The sequence below is a fragment of the Cinclus cinclus genome, chromosome 5, assembly GCF_963662255.1.
Source record: "Cinclus cinclus chromosome 5, bCinCin1.1, whole genome shotgun sequence".
In the NCBI taxonomy this organism is placed as follows: Eukaryota; Metazoa; Chordata; class Aves; order Passeriformes; family Cinclidae; genus Cinclus; species Cinclus cinclus.
In genome coordinates this window covers 25,290,158-25,312,035 of record NC_085050.1, presented here as the reverse complement: position 1 = coordinate 25,312,035, position 21,878 = coordinate 25,290,158, and the positions used below count along the sequence as shown (strand labels likewise).

Below are 21,878 nucleotides of genomic sequence, written 5' to 3'. Positions count from 1 at the left end.
AGCCAACTGAATAAATCTTCCTCTTTTCCCCAAGTATCTCTGTTCAGGTTTCTGTGGGCCTATTCAGTTCACCCATTCAAGTGGTTTCTAAGGGTGCTGCTGACAAGGCTAATGCATGGTTCAGTGTTGCAGGGTTGATCCCTGAATAATAATGCAGCATTAACTGTTGTCATAGAGACACAAATTTTTGAGTCCAAAGGGACAATTTTGATAATCAGCTCAGACTTGTTACAAAACACATAGTAGCTTACTAATAAGTAAATAACTTTGCCAAACTGTAGCACAGCTGGGCCCTCCCTCTCCTGTGATAGTGAAACACATTTCACTAAAGTTTGTGAGATGCTGTAAGCAAAACCCCAAATGGGGATTTAATTTATTGTAACAGTGATGTTGTCGGCACACATTTTTTTCTGATGAGTGAAAACCAGGTGCAAGCTTAGTCCACAAGATCCTGCTGTTACTGTGATACTGGCAACCTCAGAGGGACAAAGAGTACTAAAATAATAACAGTATTCTGCTTTACCATCTAGGTAGTGCAGTGAGGTTAGCACTTGTAAAGAAGGATGCTGGAGTGGGGCAGTTTTACGCAGTCAGAAGTCTCTGGCAGGCAATCTCTGGGTGATAAAATCGTAGCATTTTGATGCTACTGTCCCTGGTTGTTTGCCTCCTGCTCCTGCTTGCTCCTTTATCAGCTGTGGGTCTGCACCCATGCCAGTCCAGAGCCTGTTGTGGCTGCTGCCAGGAGCAGTGGACTTGTGCCAGGGCAGTGGGTTCTGAACTGCCATAGCAGTTATGGCTCTTGCCAAAGGCTACCTGATACAGCAGAACTAACAGCTGGGAGATTTAACATCTTAAATTGCCAAGCTGACATCCATCAGAGCTCATGTGAGAGTGCCAAGCAGTCTGTGTAACCTCCAGCCAAGTATTAAGTCTCCTCTTTCCCAGTATATGCTAATCTGTGTGAAATGGATTGTTACAGATCCCAGCTCTGCTGATGAAGCAGTTCCAGTTATAAAATTCCTTGATTCTGTACACAGAAATAGAAGTTTCCAGCAGCCATCATGGTATTAGACACTGGAACAGGTGTAAAATTTCTAATATAATCTCCCCATCTTCCACTGCAATATTTGGAATAAAGTGAACTGGTTGGGTAAAGCTGTGAAGAACGTGTGTGAAGGAACATGTGCAGCCAAAATGCTCCCCTCCTAAATGTATATATTTCTCTTATTGTCAGCCATACATACATAGCTTCTGCAGTTCTGTAAGATAGATTTAGGAAAGCTGGAAATGCAATTTTTTAATGAAAATAATCTCCTGGCTCAATATAGGCATGCGCTATCCATGACTTTGCTGTGCTGCTGGAGAGGTTTGATAATAGTGCAGCACTTGGTTCCTTGTGCTCTTTTCCATTCCTGTGTCATACAGTTGTTTTGCTGCTATTTGCAATACCTGAAATTATTCACTGTTAAATATTATTAAGGAACAGTTCTTATAACTTTAGATTTTCAGTGATTGTCTTTGGCTAACTACCCCAGCATCCCTACAAGGTGAAATGACTCACTGGAAAAACTCATGGAAACTCAGAAGAGAGCCCAGTTGTGTGTGCTTCAGCATTGGTGCTCTGTGGCAGTGCTGCACAGCTGTTGTGGATGCACTGGGGAGCATTCAGGTTTTGGAGGGGAAAATGTGTCTCCAGCTTGCTTGGTTTAGAAATGGGGAAACACCCTGGGACTTTCTGAGAAGCCACCTGCCTGCCAACCCTTAGGAATGAAGGAAATCTTGCACCTCTCACAGTGCAACAGTACTGCTCTGGAAGCTGGTGCCACATGGGTTAAACCATACAATTGTGCACAGTATCAAAATGAACAAGCCCACTTTCCAGTGCTTTGAAAATGGTTTGACAGTGCACATACTGCACAGCATTTGTCTAGTGGTGAGAAATGCTGCTTGCTATTGCACACAGACTTGTTTAGTGACTACAGCACCACCATCCCTGGCCCTTTTACTCAAGGAATAGATCTGTCCTGGGGTTTATTCAATTCCTGTCAGTCCCAAAATTGTGCCTTTCTATTAAGGAGATATTTTTTTAACTGAAAAAATTATAAACAATTTCATTTTCAGCCTAGCTCCGTGAACATTCATATACTGGCACAATAGAAATAGAACAGAAGCTCAATAGCTGAAGGGTGATGCAGGAGTTGTTAGGAGAGCTTGAGGGTGGGAGTCTTGTAAACTGTTTCTGTTATGGAAGCAAATGCCACATGCCCAATACACATGCATGAGCAGAGAAGCTGTGGTCATGGTTATCACGTCTTTATTCACTCTTTTCCATTCTGTCCCCTCATGGTAAGTGAGTACTACTGAGTGCAGAGTACTCTGGACAACTTGTACTCAAATGCCTAAGAAAGAAGCAGGCAGCTTGCCCTTCTGAACTCTATTCTACCAAATATGATGTCCTAGTTTATGTGTCCAGGACACATAATCAATAATTTTCAAGAGTTTTAGACATGCAGATGAGAAGAACCATGGTGCATTAGAAAGTATATTTTAGGTAGACAATCGCCAAAGACACCACTGCCCCTGACACATCTACTACTTGTGGGAATCCAGTAGCAGGTAAGCACATCTGTGCTTTTGGAAAATCATTCAGCTGGTAATAGAACTGACTTAAATACTCATGAGAAGTAATTCATTCTCCAATTTTGACCTGTTGCAAATTGTGATCAGCTCAACAAGTCTTAACATATCAACATATGTACCTCTGGAGACATGAATTATTTATACAAGTGTTCAAAAGGTCTGAAAAGCAATTTTCTTTTGGGCATGTGTGACTGGCCACATGAGTGACACGGTATTCTCTCATCCCTGATTGTGTTAGCATTTTAATTGCTTATTCCATCTGATGCTAATTTTGATTCTTGATGAGGTCTCAGTGGTAGTATTAAATCCATTCTCACAGAACATTTATCCCTACAAAGCTTCATTTATGTGAAAGAGGTATAAACCAGTAAATAATCAGTCTAGTTTCATTATTTGGGCTGATATATGCTAGCTAATAAATGCTTACGTACTTTCATCATCTTCAGTCACGACTGAGCTGGGGACTTCAAATCAACTACATCCCAACAAATAAACTAGGTACGTGTTCAATATGAAGGCAGCTTCACTATCGTCACCCATTGTGGTTGCTGTGGTATTGTATAGATATCTGTTTCCTCTGCTAATCAGGTGGAAAAGTGACTGGGGAGAAGTGTTATGCGCTGTATTTTGAAAATCAAGATTTGACTCATTCTCCAAAAGCATCCATTACATGCCTTAATAAGTTTAAGACAGAAGATGACCGAAGCAGCAGCAAGCAAGAAAACTGTTTTGTGCCAAGAAAAGGCAGGGGACTGCAAAGCTCAAGTATGGGAAGACAGCCATCATCTTAAGAAGCAATTTCTTAGGTCTTGTAAAGTGGTGGATTGTGACACTCAGACAGAGTTTTGAACTGGCAGAAAGTGACTGGGGAGATCAGTAGCGTGATGGGAAACATTGGAAAGGGAAAGTTACATGGCCAGCATAATAAAGATTCTTTTCAAAAACCTTCACAGGCACTTCTCTAACAGCCACCATCATAAAATATAAAGAGACAATAACAAAAATTTGTAAGTGCATACCATGTTCCTATGCTCATGGAAGACAATGACAAGCTCGTGTTAATCCTGGTGCTGAAGGATGGAGTTGTTTCCTTTTATAACCTCCAAATGATTAGGTAACAGCAACTGATCAATCCTGCCACCACCACCACATGGGACAGATGTCAATCTTGATGTTAGAGATGAATGTGCTGAGGTGAAATAATTACTCCAGGTTCAGCAGTGATTAGGCACTGAAGATGGACAGTGCTTGGTTGCTGTCCTCTGAGCTAATCTTCAAGAAATACCCTTCTCCCTTCCTTGACAAAAGATTTTGAAAGACATTTTACGAGCTTGGATCAACCAGTATTGTGAATGGAACACATTTGGGCTTGTGTATTACAGAAATACATTTAATATGTTCAGTGTGCAAGCTCACTGAACCGATAGTATTTGAACAACTTGCTCCTGTTTTGCCTACCCTGTGAATGTTGTTCAGTTCTCAGTTGTCATTTGGCCAACCCTTTCCCTACAGTAACTTACAACTTTCAATTTCTAGTGTGCAGTTTTGTTCGTCCAGAGGATATCTGCGTAGATCCATCATGCAAGCAGCTGTTGTTGTGATCCTGTAAGAGGAGGGTGAAAAAAATAATGAGACTTGAAAACATTTTACTTGTTTTAGATGGCAAGATTTTCTATAATGGGTTTTTTGTTTGTTTAAATACAGAATACACTTGAATTCCTGGCATGCAGTCTTTATAGAGCTTGTAAAGCATGATTAATTTATGCAGCACATTATACCAGTTACAGCATAAAGCATGAGACCACATGCTGAATATTGTAGAGAAGGATTTTGACTCAAAAGTTTATGTGTAAAAGTGTAGTGTTTTAATGAACATTCAGTGAGATTTCTACTTGGCAATCTTATTTTAATGTTCTTAATTGAGATGTCTTTAAATTGTTTAGCAAGTTTTATTTATAACTCATACTGCTGATATCTTTCTTTTTCCATTTTGTTGTCTCTTACTGCTATTTTTATTTTGTCTGACAGGTATGTGCATTTTCATCCATGCTGTAGAATATCCGATAATACTTTATTATTTATTATTTATGCTTTCATAATCAGTTTCTCATTAACTATGACAATTGTACATCACCTCTTAAAATGGCGTGAGGCAATCAAGCTCTAGTGAAATGTAACACTGTACAGTGGTTACTTCATCAACATTGAGAGTAACTATGATTGCAGGCTGAATGCTTCAGATCCTTACTTCTTCTAGGGGGCACGTGAGTTGATATTTGGTCCCTACATGTATTCTCCATAGCCTAAGACTTTTTGCAAGATAATTCCTCTCCCCTGTTAGACCATAAATCACAAGAACATCTGAGAAAATATTTAATGATAAGTCTGTGACTGTGCGGGAGGAATATGAAATGACTTCATGAGGATGGGGGTCAAATTTTAAAGCTCCCTTTGAGAAAGACAATTAGATCAGTGTTCTCAAACTCACAAAAGCAAGTTATCTTTTTTTTTTTTTTTTTTTTTTTGGTAATAGATGGGTCCTTAAATGGTCATAAAACTTTTGAAGTTGTGAATGGGCAACCATGCCTTCTAATTTTATTGGTCTCTCTCCTTCTCTCTCCAATGATTTATACCAGATAAAGGCAGATAACCTCTTTTTTTTTTTGGTCTGGATTTGGTCCTCTTTTTCCAGTTCCATGTTAATGAATGCCAGAGGAACACATCTTGAGATTTTACTTTTGAAAGTCAAGCACACTTATGTGCTGTATTGGGATGATAATCCTTGCTGTCACTGAACTGATAGAATTTAAAAGGGAAAAAAATGCCACATGCTTTATTTCTGTGACATTCTTCAAAATTTCCTAAGTCTACAAAATCCATCTGTCATATCTAGTATAAGGAACATCTAGCAGGGGCTGTAATAAGCAGACCATGAAACTACTCTGGAATACTGTGTAAAGTACCATGAAAATGGTATGTTTATACTTTTTTTCAGGCGGATTTTGTCACATTAAATATAAATGCATGTGTCTTAGCATGTGTTTGCCATAAATATGCATTTGCCACAAAAAAAGGTCTTCAGCTGTGGTTGGACCTCATTTAGATTAGTCATGTATCAATTACACCTTACTGACAGGCATTGGAAAGACACCCATTTGTCAGACACCTGCTTAATAACATTTAAGATCACACATAACAATATACTGACATTAGTCACAGTTAAATACTTTTTAATGAAGGTTTCATAAGAAAATGTTTTGTTCCCAGTTAATAAATTGGTCCTTATAGTAATTTAGTTCACCTGTATGAACCAGAGTGTTTTCTAAACCTCTCCCCCTGCTACTTCCTCAGGCTGCTCTATGATCTCAGGAGCTCCCACTGGGCTTTTGAGCAGCGAGTTCAGTGGTGAAGTGTACCTTGACCATGCCAGAAATTCTTATATGGCTAAGGCAGGGGTGGCACTCTCTATTACCAGGGACTTCTGCTGCTTCCCCAAGGAGGAGAGCAAGAGATAATCAGTCTTCCTCTGACAGCCTTGGAACTTTATTTACCTGAATTGTAGCCTGAATAGAACAGTACCATTGTTACTGACTTTTAAAGAACTCAGTAATTACCAGCTTGGATTACAGCCAGGATAGAAACTCACTAAGGACTAAGCCCAAGCATTTTGTGACCCTCTAAGCAGCTGTTCTAAGAGACACCCTTTGAGCTCTTCTGGACTGCAGAGAATGCACCCCTCTCTTAGAGGGACACCTCTTAGAACTTTGCTATACTTGCAGGACCATCACTGAAAACTCATGGTGGGACATGCACTGACACCCCTACTCCTCCTCAGGGCTCAAGTCTCACCTACAGAGAGATGACAAGGCATTTAACATTAATATTTCATTGGATTTGAGGGAACTTTTTAACAGGTATATCTTTGTAAATTTATTTAGACACAAACATTGTGTCTGTAGATGTTTGTGTGTGTGAAGTGATTGAAACACACTATAGCAAATATAGCATAAATGTTACCATCTCGGATCTGTAATAAATCATGCACCCTCTTCTGCACCATGACACTTTTTTATTCTTGGTCTCTGTGAACATTATTTTAAACTGATTCTAATATGATTTTCATTTTAATGCTTCATCTGTGTATTAAGTAACAAAGTAAACCTCTCCATAGCACTTTGTGAAGCTGTACAAATTTATATTAAACTTGCTTTTAGTAATATATTTGACAGCAATTTTTGATTCATTCTAACCACTCATTTGTGATAACCAGACCAATTATTCCTAGTGGCAGGGTATCTGTACTATTAACTTCTGCAGTTTTGCATTTTATACATAAGTTACATAAGCAACAGCAATTACATATTCTTTATATCATCAATGCAAATTGATAGTGCAGTAGTAATTAATGCAATTGTTTATATCTGAAATGTAAATATTCTACATAATCTTCTCCCCTGACATTGTAATTCTGACACCTGTATTGTCTTCTTCACCAGCCTTCCAACACAATATGGTCCCTCATAAAGCTGGTGGTGCTTAAACTTTATTGGGAATCAGGTTTCCTTGAAAATAGCTATGTGTAATTGCAGCAGTGCTTCAGGATTCAGCAACCTTCATTACCTGTAGTTGATAAATCTGCCTTTCAAGCATGTTTCTCACTCTTGATAGAGCTCAGCTCTGTAAAATTGTTAATGGCATGATGCTCTGGATAACCACAAAACTTATTTAAGCAGATAAATTAAACCCACATGCAATCATAGTAATTGTTGTCTTGATGAAAAAAAATCAAATATTTTATTGTAAATAGAGTAAATAAATCCCAGACCTGTTAGTGGTTGTAGTCTCTCTGGGTTGAGAGAGTAACTGATGGCTTGCACATGCACCAGAAGCTTAAAAATAAAGACATTCAAATGCAGAATATAGGGGTGTAATGGCAGGAAGGAGACTGCAATACTCTGAAGATAGGGCAAAGCTGCAATAAATCTGTGTTCAAGATGATTAGACCTGAAAGGCCTTCAGGCACAAGCCATTTGTGGCAATGGCAGATTAACATGAGGCTCTGTAAATGTTTAAGTGGAGGATTAATCCTACACTTGAAGCAGGACCATTTATATCTCAGTGTAAGATATGTTTCTTCCAGGCTTTCCATTCTTAAAATACATTTTAAGTTCAGGTGTTTCGCCTAATTTGTTTTGTTTATGCAGTGTCTTATATTCTACTGTCTTTACATTCTTTAGAATCATTTGGATACAAATGCTAAAAACGGGATTATGCAAAGAAGACAAGCAGTTAGGTGGAGATATTTCATTATGCTACTTAATTTCACCCATGTCAGTACTCAGACATTCTGAGATGGAATGAAGTCTGAACTGCCAATAGGCAAGATAAATAGTATTTGCATAAAAGCAAAATAAACTGATTTAATTTTTTGAAGTTGTGGCTTGGGGTTCAAGTTATTTGATCCACTGCTTAGCTTTTACTTTGATGCCATACTCTCTGAATATCATATTCTTACTGTATAGTCAAGTTATTTTCTACTAAAAATAAAATTATATGAAAAGAAACTACTGATGTCCATTATTTGCAAAACTGACTTCCTTAAATAATACTGTCAGAGATTTCCCTGCAGTGCAGCAGGTTTTGTAGGAACAAATGTTAAAGATTAGTATTTTGAGTTAAATCATCAATGAGCAGTTATAGTAAGTTCATAATAAATAGAGGATGTGAATTTATGGTTCAGTACTTAGATATTTCCCTCAGTATGCTGTCAAAAAGCTGATCCTCGATGCAATATTTAAGACAGCAATAATAATTAAATGTGAAGATGATGAGAGCTAAACAATGCAAATTCTATTGTGAAATGTTTCCTTCCTTTGGAGGTCAGATATCAAATTTTAATATGTTTGTTCTTTTTCCATCAGTCAACAGAGCATAAATTATAAATGTACCTGAATATATGAACTGGGATGGACTAATTTTTTTTCCTTAAAAGCTAAATGAAATCTTCAAATCAAATAAAGAATAACCATGCTTCTCTTAACCATTGCAGTGCTAGGGCTCTAGTGCATGCTGGAAGTACACTTTCATATTCCAGGTAAAAAATGGCTTTTATTAAATCAGTGTTAATTTAACTTCACACATATCAGGGAACTTAGTCCCCTAGGAACATGAGAACCCAGATCCGTATCCCTGGTGTAACTGGTTTAATTTTTCTGAAACATGGAACAATCTTGATGTTTGAGTGGGGATTTCTTGTAAGGAGAGTTATTGAAGGAATAGAGGAAGGCAGAAAAGAAATGTACATTTAATCTGAAATTTTTTTCTCTGCCTAGGCCGTGTACAAGGTTTGCAGTTATCATACCTGCTGACACCATAAATTTCCAAGCACAGCCGGAGTGCTTGACCCTGGGAGAAATGTCAGTTCTGCACCTGCAAACATGCCCAACTTCTACTGCCTGGAACAGCCTACTTGTAGGGTGTACATTGAGCATCAGCATTATAAGTTTGGTATTGGGTATTTTACATAATGTTGTGTGCACTTGGGAAATCTGTTCAACAGCCTGTGTGTTGCTTGTCTGGTCAAGTTCCATTAAAATCTATTAAATTCTATTAAAAAAAAAGGAGTTATGAGTATTAGTAAAATTGGCAAGGGCCAAAAGGTGATTAATAATGCTTTCACAAATTTCATTAGAAACTGAGAGAAAATTTGCAGTACTGGGTCCTGAGCAATATTGGGGCCTTAGTTTTAGATATGAGTACATTAGCATGTGAAAACATTTGTTTTTTTTAATTGGAAAACTAATATAGTTTAGCTAATTTTCCCAGTAGGACACATATTTGTGACTCTATGGTGACAAGCTGTCAACTGCTAGACACTGCTGTAGACTGCGTACTTGGAGATAACACTCAAGTTTATAAGGAAAGCTTTTGTATGATTTAGCTTAAAAAGTACAGCACACATTTCCTTTTAATTTTGCTCAGAGAAACAGTAGAGTTGAATAATCATGATGAAATAAAATGGACCTTGAGGAAGAAATACACAGCTCAGAGACCTTTATAAAATTGGGTAAAGTGAAGTCGCATAAAGACTAGACACGGAAAAATGGGTCAGACTATGGGCTTTCTATTGTATTTTATCAGTACCCTGAACTTGCCAGTGTTTGCTTGATTTGCCTCTCCTTCATCTTTTTCCCTTTAGTTACCCACACTGAACCTTGAATGAAATGTGAGCAGCTCAGCAATAATGTCATTTGCCTCAGGTATCAAGGTCTTGAACTAGTATAGCTGCAGCCAGAAAAGGACACGTGTTGAAATTTTGCAACGTCTTTTAAGGGCTGAAATATTACTTCTAAGATAAAAAGAGCTGCAGTGCTCAGCAACAACACCCCCCCCAACAAAACCACAACAAACTATTGAAAAAAAGTACAAGAAGAAATAACTTATAGTAGCACTGACTAGTGCCATAGCACAGTAATGGTCACAGATTTGTGCTGGGACCTGGAGGAATCATTCTGGGTTTGTCTTTCCCTCTGTAGCTAGTAACATTCCTGAAAGTGAATAGACTTGTCAAATGTAGAGGAGGAATATTGGGTTTTCTCTGAGGTGTAAATACAAATGTCTGTTTTCGAGCAAAAGACAGGCATGAAAAGTTAATCTGCAGGGTGTCAAATCAATCAACTGCATTGGCTTGAAATAAGAATGCTTAAAAAAAGAACAACTTAATGCAAACATGACTGCTCCTATTGCTCTTTCCATTCACATATGTTCTCCCCAAAAGCTACTGAGTTGGCTGTCTGGGCTGCCCTGTTGCCCTGTAGGTCCTCTGAAACACTCACCCAATTCTTATTTCCCCCTGGTTATATCAACTCAAGAGCTGCCAAGACAAATGAGGAAGAATTTGCCTGAATTGACTATTGTTCATGAATGAGTTCAGCATCTGGGCTCAGTGTAGGCCCTAAAGACAGCTAAATAGCACCATATCAGAAGAGAGCAATGATGAACTGAAGGCAGTGCTCCCACACAATTAATTTTCCCAAGTTATTCCCATGTCAGTGGGAATATTCACCACCAGGGAATTGCCATGGTCAGCTCATTGCTGGTAAACTGCCTGAGCTTTGTGTGTGACAGAAGTCCTGGAAGAGTCAAAATTCTATTCTTAAAGAGTGTTCCCTGTCTATCTCAGCAGCAGAGCTAATCCTGTGGTATACACTCGGTCTCAGGCAGGGGCAAGCCAGTGAGCACAGTGTGACATTCCCCGAGGAGAGAAAGAATGGTTTGTGACTGTGTCTTTACATGCCCAAACAGTTACTGGGTCTGATGTGGGATGTGTTGATTGGAGTAAGCATGTGCCTAGTCTTGCTGCTGTGCTCACTTCAGTTTGCTTCAATTAGTATTCTTTAACATGATCCAGCCACTAGTTTATGACATCTGTTTTGCGCCTACAAAGCCATGCAATGGTCAAATGACTGAACTGACTGTGAATTTGAAACCTGTTATCCACTTGCTTTTTATTCTTTCTACACCAGGTCCCCCCCCCACATGTCGTATTTACTTCCTTTGCTGGTTTTTGTTTGTTTGTTTGTTTGAATAATGAAGCGTTGTTTAGTGGAAAAGGTCACTGCTGATCTTCCTTTAAGTATTCCAGGTTCAGAGATCTCTTGCAGCACTTGGAGCTTTATGGGTTTTGTGCTGAAGGCATTCAGATGCAGCACCCTGCGATAATGGCGTTGTGATCTATAGGAAAATACTGCCTAAGAACTGCCTGCCGCAAGTGATGTCTTCAAGCAGAATTCTTCGTCCCTTATTCTGATTGTTATTGTAAAATGTAAACTGATGGTATCATTCCCGCTTTTGACCTCTCTTCTGAAAGCAAATAGATGTTATCAGGTGTGTTAAGCAGGTGTTGCTGAGTGCTTATGGGAACACTATGCTTTTGAATTTTATGTCCCGCTTGGCAGATTGTTTTAAAAAGTTTGCCACATACGCCGCCCCCCCCCCTCCCCCGGCTGTAGATCACTTTTCCTCCCCTATGGGTTTTTCACAGAAAACTTTGACTTCTACAATCAGTGCCAAGTAGGCACTCAAAGGTTACCTAATTTGCAATTAGGGTGCTCTGGGCATATTTTGGGGAAGGGGACATAACATTTCAGTTGTCTTGGGAGATGTACCTTGGCACTCAAAGTAACTGTCAGTAAATTAATAATTTTTTGCTTAAATCCTTAATGAATAATCTTTCCGTTGCCAGAACTTTGCTTCAGAGGACAGCTACATAGTTACATAGTTAAGTAGTACTATCACAAAGCAGTGATGGGGTGGGGAAATTACCCGAAATGCAGACAAACTGACTTGCTGGTTTCTGCCTTTCCCAAGGGGCCAGCAGAACAATGGGAAAGGGAGAGCTCATAAATGGAGGAGGTGAGGAGAGAGGTGGCGAGGCAAAGGGTATGTGAGAAAACGAGTTGCTCTGACCGAATTAGAACCTCCTAAAATCAAAACCTTAAGCCAGATATGTTCTTTTTAAAGATTCTGTTCAATGTAGGGCATTAGAAATAGTTCAGAGTAGAGTGAAGATGAATGGTGGAAGAATGAAGATGATTGTAAATATCAAGAAAAAAATAATAATAAAATCACTAAAAATTTACAGTGTAACCTTTAAAAAATAAAAAAAAGCTCTGTATTTGATGCTTCTAAGCCAAATTTCAGTGCAATGAGAATTTTTACTGCACAGCTATAAGCCCATGAAAATAAATTTTTCAATATAAATCCCAAGAGAGCTATAACCATACCAGGGCAGACAAGCTACCTCAATAAAAAGTGCCTTAGATTTGGAGCTGAAATTTACTACAAATAGTAATTTAGTTTGACAGTGCAAGTATGTTGCAAGATAAAAAGAGTGAGCCAGATGGGAAGTGCTTAGCATAAAGGAAGGTCCAAGAGAGAAATAAAGTTAGATAACTGGTTTTCAATCTGGCTTGAATTAGGAAAAAAACCAAAAAAGTGATAAATCTCTAACTTTTTAAATGTCTTTATGCAAACATTCTAAAAGTGACTAAATTGTAGAAAGGTGCAGATAACATCCACTGATGAAACACCCTGCTCAGGAGAGAAAACAAGTCTGCTAGATGGCAGCAGTGATGTTAGTGTCATCCGGTATGGTCACCTTTTGGGTTGTTTTGTTGTTGCTTATTTCAAAATTAAACAAAATTAGACACCAGCATACTTATTGTGTAAGAGAAAGACGTGCACATGTTCAGTTGCTCCCCCTTCATTGGCAGAAGTGGAAACAAGGCATCATTTTCCATATGCAGCCTGGTTTGGAAAGCTTCAGGGTGTGCTTGGTCAAAACAACCAGTGGTTTCAGGGACCAGACATATTTCTGGTTTTTGTTTGTTTGGTTGTTGTTTGTTCATGGGTGGTTTTTCTTTTTTTTGCTTTTTTGTTTTTTGTTTTTTTGAGGAGTGAAACAGATGCCTGATCAGATTAAGCATCTGTTTAAGATGTCCAAGATCTGAACTGCTAGTAGTTTTAGAAATTATAGGTGAGGCCTTCTTTTTTTAGCTATATAGAAGAGAAAATTAGTAACTAATGAATTGCAGAAAATTTTGACTCAAGGGTTTTAGGACTTTATGTTGTACATTATTTGAAACTACACTAGCTCCTAGGAGAGTGCAACAGAGAGGGAAGGGGAAGACAGCATTTTTTATAGGGGTCCTGTAAAAAGAGAAAGAAAACTGAGAAGTAGAAAGAACCCTGAGGCAAAGGAAAAGTTATAAATAACTACAGATTCCACTTGAACCTGTAGTTATTTATATGGCTGTTCTTCTTTATAATGAGCTCACCTGTGAAATCTATAAATGATGTGTATCACATAGGAAAGAGAGCAGCAGTAAATGGCATCTTATGGTATGACTCTGCTTTGAGACCTAACGCCCACTAAAATGTGATTTTGTCACTTAAAGAATTCTTAGATTATCAAGCCTTTACAGACCAGTCAAGCAATTCTTAATACAAAGTGTGATTGATTTCTGAGAGTTTTCCTCAGGTCTCTGGTATTCACTGTTTGCCCATGCTCTCTCATCCTGCCCAGACAGTAAGTGCACCTCATTTGTTCCAGACTTGTAGTTGAATATGAAAACTAATAATTCCAGTTAGCAAAGCTGGCAGTGCAGTTATGCCTTGATACATATAATGTGAGGAAACTTGAGCACCTCTGAAGAAGCTGAGCTGCTGCAGTTAATCTACCATGTGTGGTGACTAATTCCTTTGGAGAGTTGAAAGTGAAATGAAAACCTTGCATTAGGACTTCAGTGAGAGGATTTTTGGTTTTGCCAAAATATTGTTTCTGCTGGCAGTGTAAAGTATGAACAAAGGTATTTGATTGCTTTTTTGCACATCTTTGACTTGGGAGGAATGATGATGTGATTGATGCTGAAAAAAATTCTCTGTCCGTGTTAAGCAGTATTTCCCTTTGCAGGTGCAGCAGCACTACATGAAGAGACTCCCATCCTCTAATTTTCATCTGTAATTTTCTCCTTCCATGGAAACTAAAATTCTTTATTTTCTACCAGCAGAGTTACTGATGTGACAACACCTTGAATTGTCTTTGTGAATTTGTTTTGTTGATTGGAAGTTAAATTGGCTGAGGGGTAACTATTTCAATGGGCTGAAATAGATTAGGAAGTGTTCACCAAAGCAACCTTTATTAGCATTCATTAGAGAGATGTAACCTCTAGTAGGGAAATGGTGATGGTTAACTTGGAGGAGTTTGGGAGAGACCTCCTTAAACCAGCACAGTGTGGATTAGAATATATATATATATATATATATATATATATATATATATATATATATATATATATATATATATATATACACATATATACACAGACATATGTGGGCTTCTCTGTATGAATTATTTATATGAGCTTGTCCTTTTAACCCAGTTCTTCAGCTAGGCCCGCATAAGATAGAGAAGAGAGTGAGCCCCAGAGAGTGAGTTGCTCATTTGTACTTAGAGCATTCAGTTTCTCCTTACTGCCAACACTGATGAGTCATATGCAGATTCCAACTGAGTTGCTTACAAGTTTGAAAAGAAAATCGTTGTTTGTGCCAATGAGATATTTTTATCCTGAGATGTCTGTTAACTAAAGCAATATTGATAACTTTCAATGGGTGGGGGGGGGGTGGTGAATATTCTGTAACTGGATGTTTTCAGGGGAGGATATTTTCACTGTTTTTGTCTTTCAGTAGTGGCAGCTGTTTTACCAGGTGGGTAGCAGCTCTGTATACCAAAAATGTCTTATGGAGAAGAAAAAGACACAAAAATTTTAAGTGGTTCTACAGTAGAACATGCTAATTTATTTGCTTAACAATTTATATTGGAGAGGTAAGACTAACTTATGCCAATGCTGATGCTTCATACTGGTTTATTTGGTATTAGATATTCTTTATATCAAAAGTACAGTTTCTCTTTTACACAATGATACTTGGTGCTCTTTTATATTCATTGAGTGCTGTGTGCACCAGTGATCCAGCAGACTGATACACAGTTGAGTAGCATGTTGAATGCACAATATCTGCCACTACTCCTCTGCAACCTGAACATACCTCAATAACAGAGTATGCAGATTTCTTATAAACAGTGTGATTTCAGGAATTAAATACATATTATTTGGGAATATAAAATATATATTTCACAATATAAAGAAACATGTGTGTTCTGTAGATAACATAGACGTACAAAACGCTTTCCCTGTGATATCTTGGCACACCTTATTTTGTCTGTTAGGGTTTTTCTGCTACTCTTTTTTTCTAAAATTTTAATTTCAAAACATGTACATTGGCCTTAAAAGTTTCATGAAAGGATTTTCTGGTTCTACTCAGAATCCACTAGGCATCCTAATTTCTTCTTGTGGCAGAAAATTTTTCAAATGGATGAAGTATGGGACAGACAGAAAGGTGGGTCTGTTAAAGTAGGAGTGTAAGTGGTCCAGCTAAGTACTTAAATTAGTTCAGGTAGCCCACTCTGTGCCTTGCTATGCAGTACAGTTACACTTTTTAATACTTAGCAACTTATAGGGCTGGCAGGTTTTAGTATCTGAAATCCAAGAAAAAGTATGAATGGAATCTCTTGGTACATTTTCACACATTAATTTTTTGCACAGATTACCTGCATTTAGAGTACTGTCAGAGAAAGGCTGGCTAGAGAACATTTGGATTTTTCACTAAAATCGTGAAGGTTAGCTGTGCTTGAATGGTGGTGCGAGCACGTTTGGGAACGTTGCATGGAATGGTGAAAAGTGAGCAATGTGAGGATGGCTCTTCGAGCTGAGAGGATCAAAGTCTTGATGAAAGAAAGAAAATGAGCATGTTTTATGTACCAAAGCCATGAGTAAAATGAGGACAAAGCTTGTTTTGCTAAGCTCCCTAAGTATCAGGACAGGTAATTATGTATTTTTGAGAGTTTCCCGGCTCAGGCTTTGGTGTTGACCTGTATCAGGCCTTTCTGTCACCTTTTTCCTCCTGTCTTGAGTAATCTCAGAGCACCAAGCCTGACAGAGTTCTCAGAGCACCAAGCCTGACAGAGTTCAAGAAGCACTTGGACAGTGCTCCCAGGCACATGGTGTGACTCCTGTGCAGGGCCAGGAGCTGAACTTTGATAATCATTGTGGGTCCCTTCCAACTCAGAATATTCTGGGATTCTGTGATCATTAATATTCTGCAGGCTCAGACTTTGCAGGCTTTTGTTCTCACCTAGCAACACGTCTGCGTTTGATTTCTACAAGTAGTTGATGTGTAATTCCTCACAGTCAGTATCTGTTGCTGTGCCTGTTTCTTCTATCTTTAGCTTAAAAAGCACTGTAGAATAGGCTCTTTCTGACACTACTGTGCCTTTATTTATGCAGTGTTCATAAGGACAGAGCAAGTAAAATCTCCTTAGTTGACAGAGATGCTCTTTATCATAATGTTAGAATACTGAATTAAAACTGAAGCTTATAAAAGAGACCAACTTTTCCACTTATGTTGTCTGAGTAGTTAAGGAGAATTTTCAGATAAAAAACCCAGGTTGTTTCTGGTGTTAAATTCTCACTTTTTGTTGTTTCATCATAACCTTTCTGTGTTGCATGACTTCTTGAGTCCCAAGAGGTAGATGAGTAATTTTTCTTTTTCTTTTCTTTTTTTTTTCTTCTCACAGGACAAGAGGGAAATACAGTAAGGCATTGCTACTTGACTACTGTGTCATATTTTCTGTTGAATTTCATAGTTTAGAAGTTCTTCCCTGAACTGTTTTGATGATGTAAGTCATAATAAATTACATGGGCATTCTTTCATTAAGATAAACTAATAAAAATGCAGAAAACTATAAAGACATTGTGTCAACCCATAGGGTTTTGAAACTCTCATCCCTCTACTTACCATCCTGTATAATATTTTGCCATTATTCTCAAGTCTAGTAGCTAAATAACATATTATTGCTAAGGTTTAGTGTCCAGTGGTTTCACAGAATGATTTCTTTTCCTTCAATGGACACCTTATTTTTGTACCGAAGGATGGAGTTTGAAACCTTTATAGGAGAAGAGTTTAAAAATGGGTTTGGAAATGTTACATTTTAAAGTTCATATACTGCATCTTCTACTATTTCATACATTCTTCCTGCATCTAATTTAAAGATGCTTTGGAAGGGAAACATATTTACATACACATTTTACATATTGTTACCTTTACACAAAGTAAGTGCATACCTGGCATGCTGAGAAGAACTGCGATAAGTTTTTTCCTTTGATCTTTAAAACCCTCTTGCTATGGCCTGGACTTTCTCTTTGAGTATGATGATAGGTCTTCAATTTAGCAAATAATTTGCTTATACTGATAAAATTTCCTACAGGTGACTGAGTATAGCAGAAGATTGAGTTATTCCCCATGAAAGCAAAAAGTCCTGAACAGCACTGTGAAGTATGCAGGAAGATTTACTTATAATCTTGTGAGCATGCAAACCTTTGATTTTTTCTCAAGAAAATGCTTTGATATTTTCACTGGCATCTTAAACATAAGCCTGACATTTTGCCATTAGGAAATAACAGAAAAAAGGAATTAAAAATTGAATAAAAGATCACTAGTCAGTGAAAGCTCATACATATATATCAAACAACCATCACCTCAATGCTCACTTCCATTGCCATTGAGAAAACATTTCCAGCTTATAGGGAGACCTACAAAATATCCTCAAAGATTAGTCTGGAAGCTAAGCCTTATGTCTGTATCCTCTATGACCACAAGAGTGAAATTAGAAGGGTACAAGACACTTGTGGGACAGGCTGCTGTTTATAACCCAGGCTTTAATTACACAGAGCTCTGAATTGGCTGTACCTGGGAGAATGGAGGAGGTAGTGACTACAGGATGGGTTGAAATATTTTAGATGAGTTTTTCAGGAAAGAAAATACTGATGATCTGTGAGTTACAGCAATTGTTCTAACATGTACTTAGCCTGAAATTTGTTTGTTTGGTTAGACCTAAAGAGGAGTTTATGTGCCTGAAAACTTTGGTATTTGACTCTTCTTGCAGTCCTAAAATGTCAGAGTTTTTTGTTTTATTTTATTTTTTTGTATATGTGTTAATCAAACTGAATAAATCTAATTCTGCTTCTGTTAATATCTTCTTTAATGACAACCACACAGATAATCCTTCAGTTTGAATTCCTTATATTTAGCAGATAGGCTGATCATTTGTATTATCATGAATTCTGAGAATAAGGGATATTTTAAAGTATTTTGAGCATTTAACTAATACTAAGCATGTAAATCTGCTATGCAGAGTTCTTTTTAGTGATCTGCTTGTGAGAAATTAAATAAGGTTGTATTAACATACCATATATAGCGTAATTAAATATTATTGAAACATCTGTGACACAGCTTCTAAACAAAACCCTTCTCTGTTTTCTCACGGCAGAGTCCCAGCAGGGGGCTCCCAGGTAACACAAAAATCTGTAGCAGTCTTAATACACACTCGGATGATAGCATGTCTTTTAAAACTTTCTAGAATTTGAGTTAAATTACTCCTTAGAGTAGCCTTTTTAAATTTTTTTCTTTTTAAGGCGTTTACTCAAAGCAGGCTTTATTTGCTGAACTCCTTTGGCTCATCTTGAAGTGTTTCAGCAGGAATTGATTTTCCTTGCATCCAAAAGTAGGTGGTGAAAAGTCGAAATTTTTGCCTTACGTGCTTTCAAAATCTGTCTGATACAGGTTTTGTGCCAGTTTAGGTTTAACTCACCCAAGAGACATCTTGGAATCCTTATGCACTTTAGTAATTCTCTGTGGATGGGTTAAATATATATATATGTGTGTGTGTGTGTGTGTGTGTGTGTTTGCGTGTATATATACATATATATATATATATATATATATATATACACCCTGTATTATCAAATAATGTAAAGAGCAGAATTATCAGTCTTATGTAAAGAAATAATTTAAAAAAAATGAAATAATGCTATGCCTTTCTAGAATCCTGCCAAAAATTTAAAAAGTACTCATTTTATAGCTTTTCCATTTACCTCTTTCAGTGAAAGACTCAGCAGATGGAGACATTGTAACAAGACAAGTAAACCGGCAGTCAAAAGTATTTGAAATTATGCCAGCTGGGGTCAATGGAATATTTCTTAGGAAATAATTTGACAATCTTTTATTCTCTCCCCTCTTTCCATATGAAATTCTGACTAGAGATTTGTCAAAAGCGTTTCTTCAGAAACGTTTATTCAGGTATGGAAATATTTCTTGAAGAGTAGTTCAGGACTAATAAAATAGAGGGTTTTTTTACTGGACTCTGAAAGTGTGTTCCACAGATGGTTTCTGACAGAAGAAAATAACAGGAAATGGGTTAGACATTAATTGAACTAAATCCTTAACAATAAAATCTGTGCAATTTTTCTTTCTGTCCCTTGGCCAGGAGGTATTAAAATTGATAAACACAGCATTGAAAATGTATGGGTTATTTAACTGGATAACTGTTAGGCCTTTAAAACCTGCTAAATATTAGCTCTAATTTTACTAAAAAATAGCTAACCTTAAGATGTATCACCTTTTGTTTGTAAAAAGGCTTATCAACAAACCTGAGAACAAGTTTGAAACACCTCATATCTGCTAATAAACTTCAAACTATTAAGTTTTCCACACCAGATTTATTTTCCAGGTTCTTGATTTACACAAATGCAGTAGGAACAGGACTGGAAGTAGATTTATGCTTCCAATATAGCCATTTGATCACACGGCCTCGCATAGTTTACAAATCCATCTATGTAAAGACTGTGAAAAATGCTGCATTTGCAGTCTCTTGTGACCAGGCTCTCAGAGGTTGCTAGAGAGGCTCTGCTAAAAGAGACATCAGCAGCATGCACCAGAGCATCAGACAGTTCAACTTCCCAGGCATGGGAAGTTCCAAGAGTGTAAACTTCCCCAGGTTTCTTCTGCTAGTGCCATGATACATGGGAGATGACAGATTACCTTCTGCACATAACTTACCTTCTCAGACTATAAATTCCTCTGCCTGATGTATAGAACTGATTGTAGTATAAGAGGCCATAGATATTTCTTCTTGGATGACTGGTGTCTGCTTGAACCAAGCCTGTTGTTACCCATGTGGCTTGGAAAAATTTATCTTTGGCATTTTCTTGTGAATGTGAAGAACTGGATACTTTGCATATTTGGAAAACATTTGGGGTTTTTTGGGAACGCATTTAGTTTTGCAGTAAGTGCAGCAAGTAATTTGTATGTGTTTTGGTTTGGTTTGAACTATTTTTTTCAAAGAGAAGCTAAGTGTAATGAGTGTATATTCTTAATGACTTTACTTGAAAAAGGACCTGTGTGGTTTTCTTTCCATTTGTGTGCTTGTGTTTTACTTAGTAGTTTGGATTTTATTTTGTGTAGGTGTTTTCTGTTGTTGCTGTATCTGAGAGGTTGTTATTTCCTTTCTAACAGAATTTCAAAAACTGGAGCCAGTGTTTCTGTCAGTGGGACATGGTGCTGCTATTGAGGTTGGAGACTGACTGCTGTGTTACCCTGACCTGTGGGCAGGTACCTCAGCTGAGGTGCAACCAGCCACTCTGGGTGTAGACAGCACTGTAGCCTGGCTGGGGGAGCTGCAGCTGATGTTCCTGCCTGACAATTTACCCAGAGATTGAGGAATAGCTCACTGTCAGCTCAGACTCCTGTGTAGATCACTCCCATATACATTTACCTACTATAGGTTTTAAGTGCTGAATGATTTTCAAGTTGTTTTGTCCACATTTTGATCCTGCTTTAGGCTCTGAGTAACTCCAGGACTTCTGTTATTTCTAGATTCTTCCCTGGAAGATCATGTCTGATTATATTTGTAATCCAATACATGAATTGTATTTGAAGTACCTACCTTCTGTCAGCTCAGCTTGATTTCCTTATTAATGGTTTTATAAATCAAGGCACTTATTTGTCACATATTTTGCCTCTTAAAATGAGGTAATTTTGTCCTGGCAGTTATGACATCATGTATGTTGATACTATAGAAGAAGTGTCAGAAATACAGAAATGTACTACTGTATTTTATGGAGTAACTAATTTTACATTTTTCATTTTATTTTACTCTAGGGCTTGGCTTGTATCTAGATTCTTGAATTCTCCTACAGATACTTTTAAGACAGGCCAGTGATATTTGAGAAGAAAGGCTAATCCTCTTTTTAAGTGGAGGTATTTATAGAAGAGTGAGGGTTAAAGAGAAAATATATTACCTGAAAATATTTTTAATGCATTATTATTTGCATCTTTGCACTTTCCTCAAAAAATGGATTTTAATTTATCGTAAAATTATTTATAAACACTGCAATTGATTACTGTAGTGAATTAGATCGGTGCAGGGTTGCTCCTCTAGTACCCTTAAACACTTCATTTGGTCCCAACCAACCTGCATGCTGCAGCACAGAGCAAACATGGCCTGACAGCTCTGGGCTTTTGAGCAAGGGGATGTCTCTGAGAACTGCTCCCCCAAAACCTGGTGACACTTACTAATTTTCCTTTTTCACTTCTTTGTCACTAGTAAACAGGCTGTACCAGCATTTGTTCAGGATTTCAAAGCTTTCCAGGTAGTGTTTATTAGGCAAGTGCTTGTCTCTTTGAGAGAACACCTAAATTAAGACTCTTTCCTCTTTTGTACCTAAATGCATTTATCAGTTTGGAGCAGGTCTCCTAAAACATTCGCTGTCTCCCCTAGGACC

The 21,878-nt window shown here is 37.7% G+C and overlaps 1 protein-coding gene across 2 annotated transcripts in view; it reads right to left on the bottom strand.

Moving 5' to 3' along the window:
* Positions 1 to 21,878, bottom strand: part of GABRB1 (gamma-aminobutyric acid type A receptor subunit beta1) — a 119,359-nt gene that overhangs the window by 24,223 nt on the left and 73,258 nt on the right. For both annotated transcript variants that reach the window (XM_062493497.1, XM_062493495.1), the window contains exon 5: positions 4,161 to 4,243. In XM_062493497.1, coding sequence (XP_062349481.1) covers positions 4,161 to 4,243 — 83 coding nt within the window. The remainder of the gene's footprint in view (positions 1 to 4,160; positions 4,244 to 21,878) is intronic.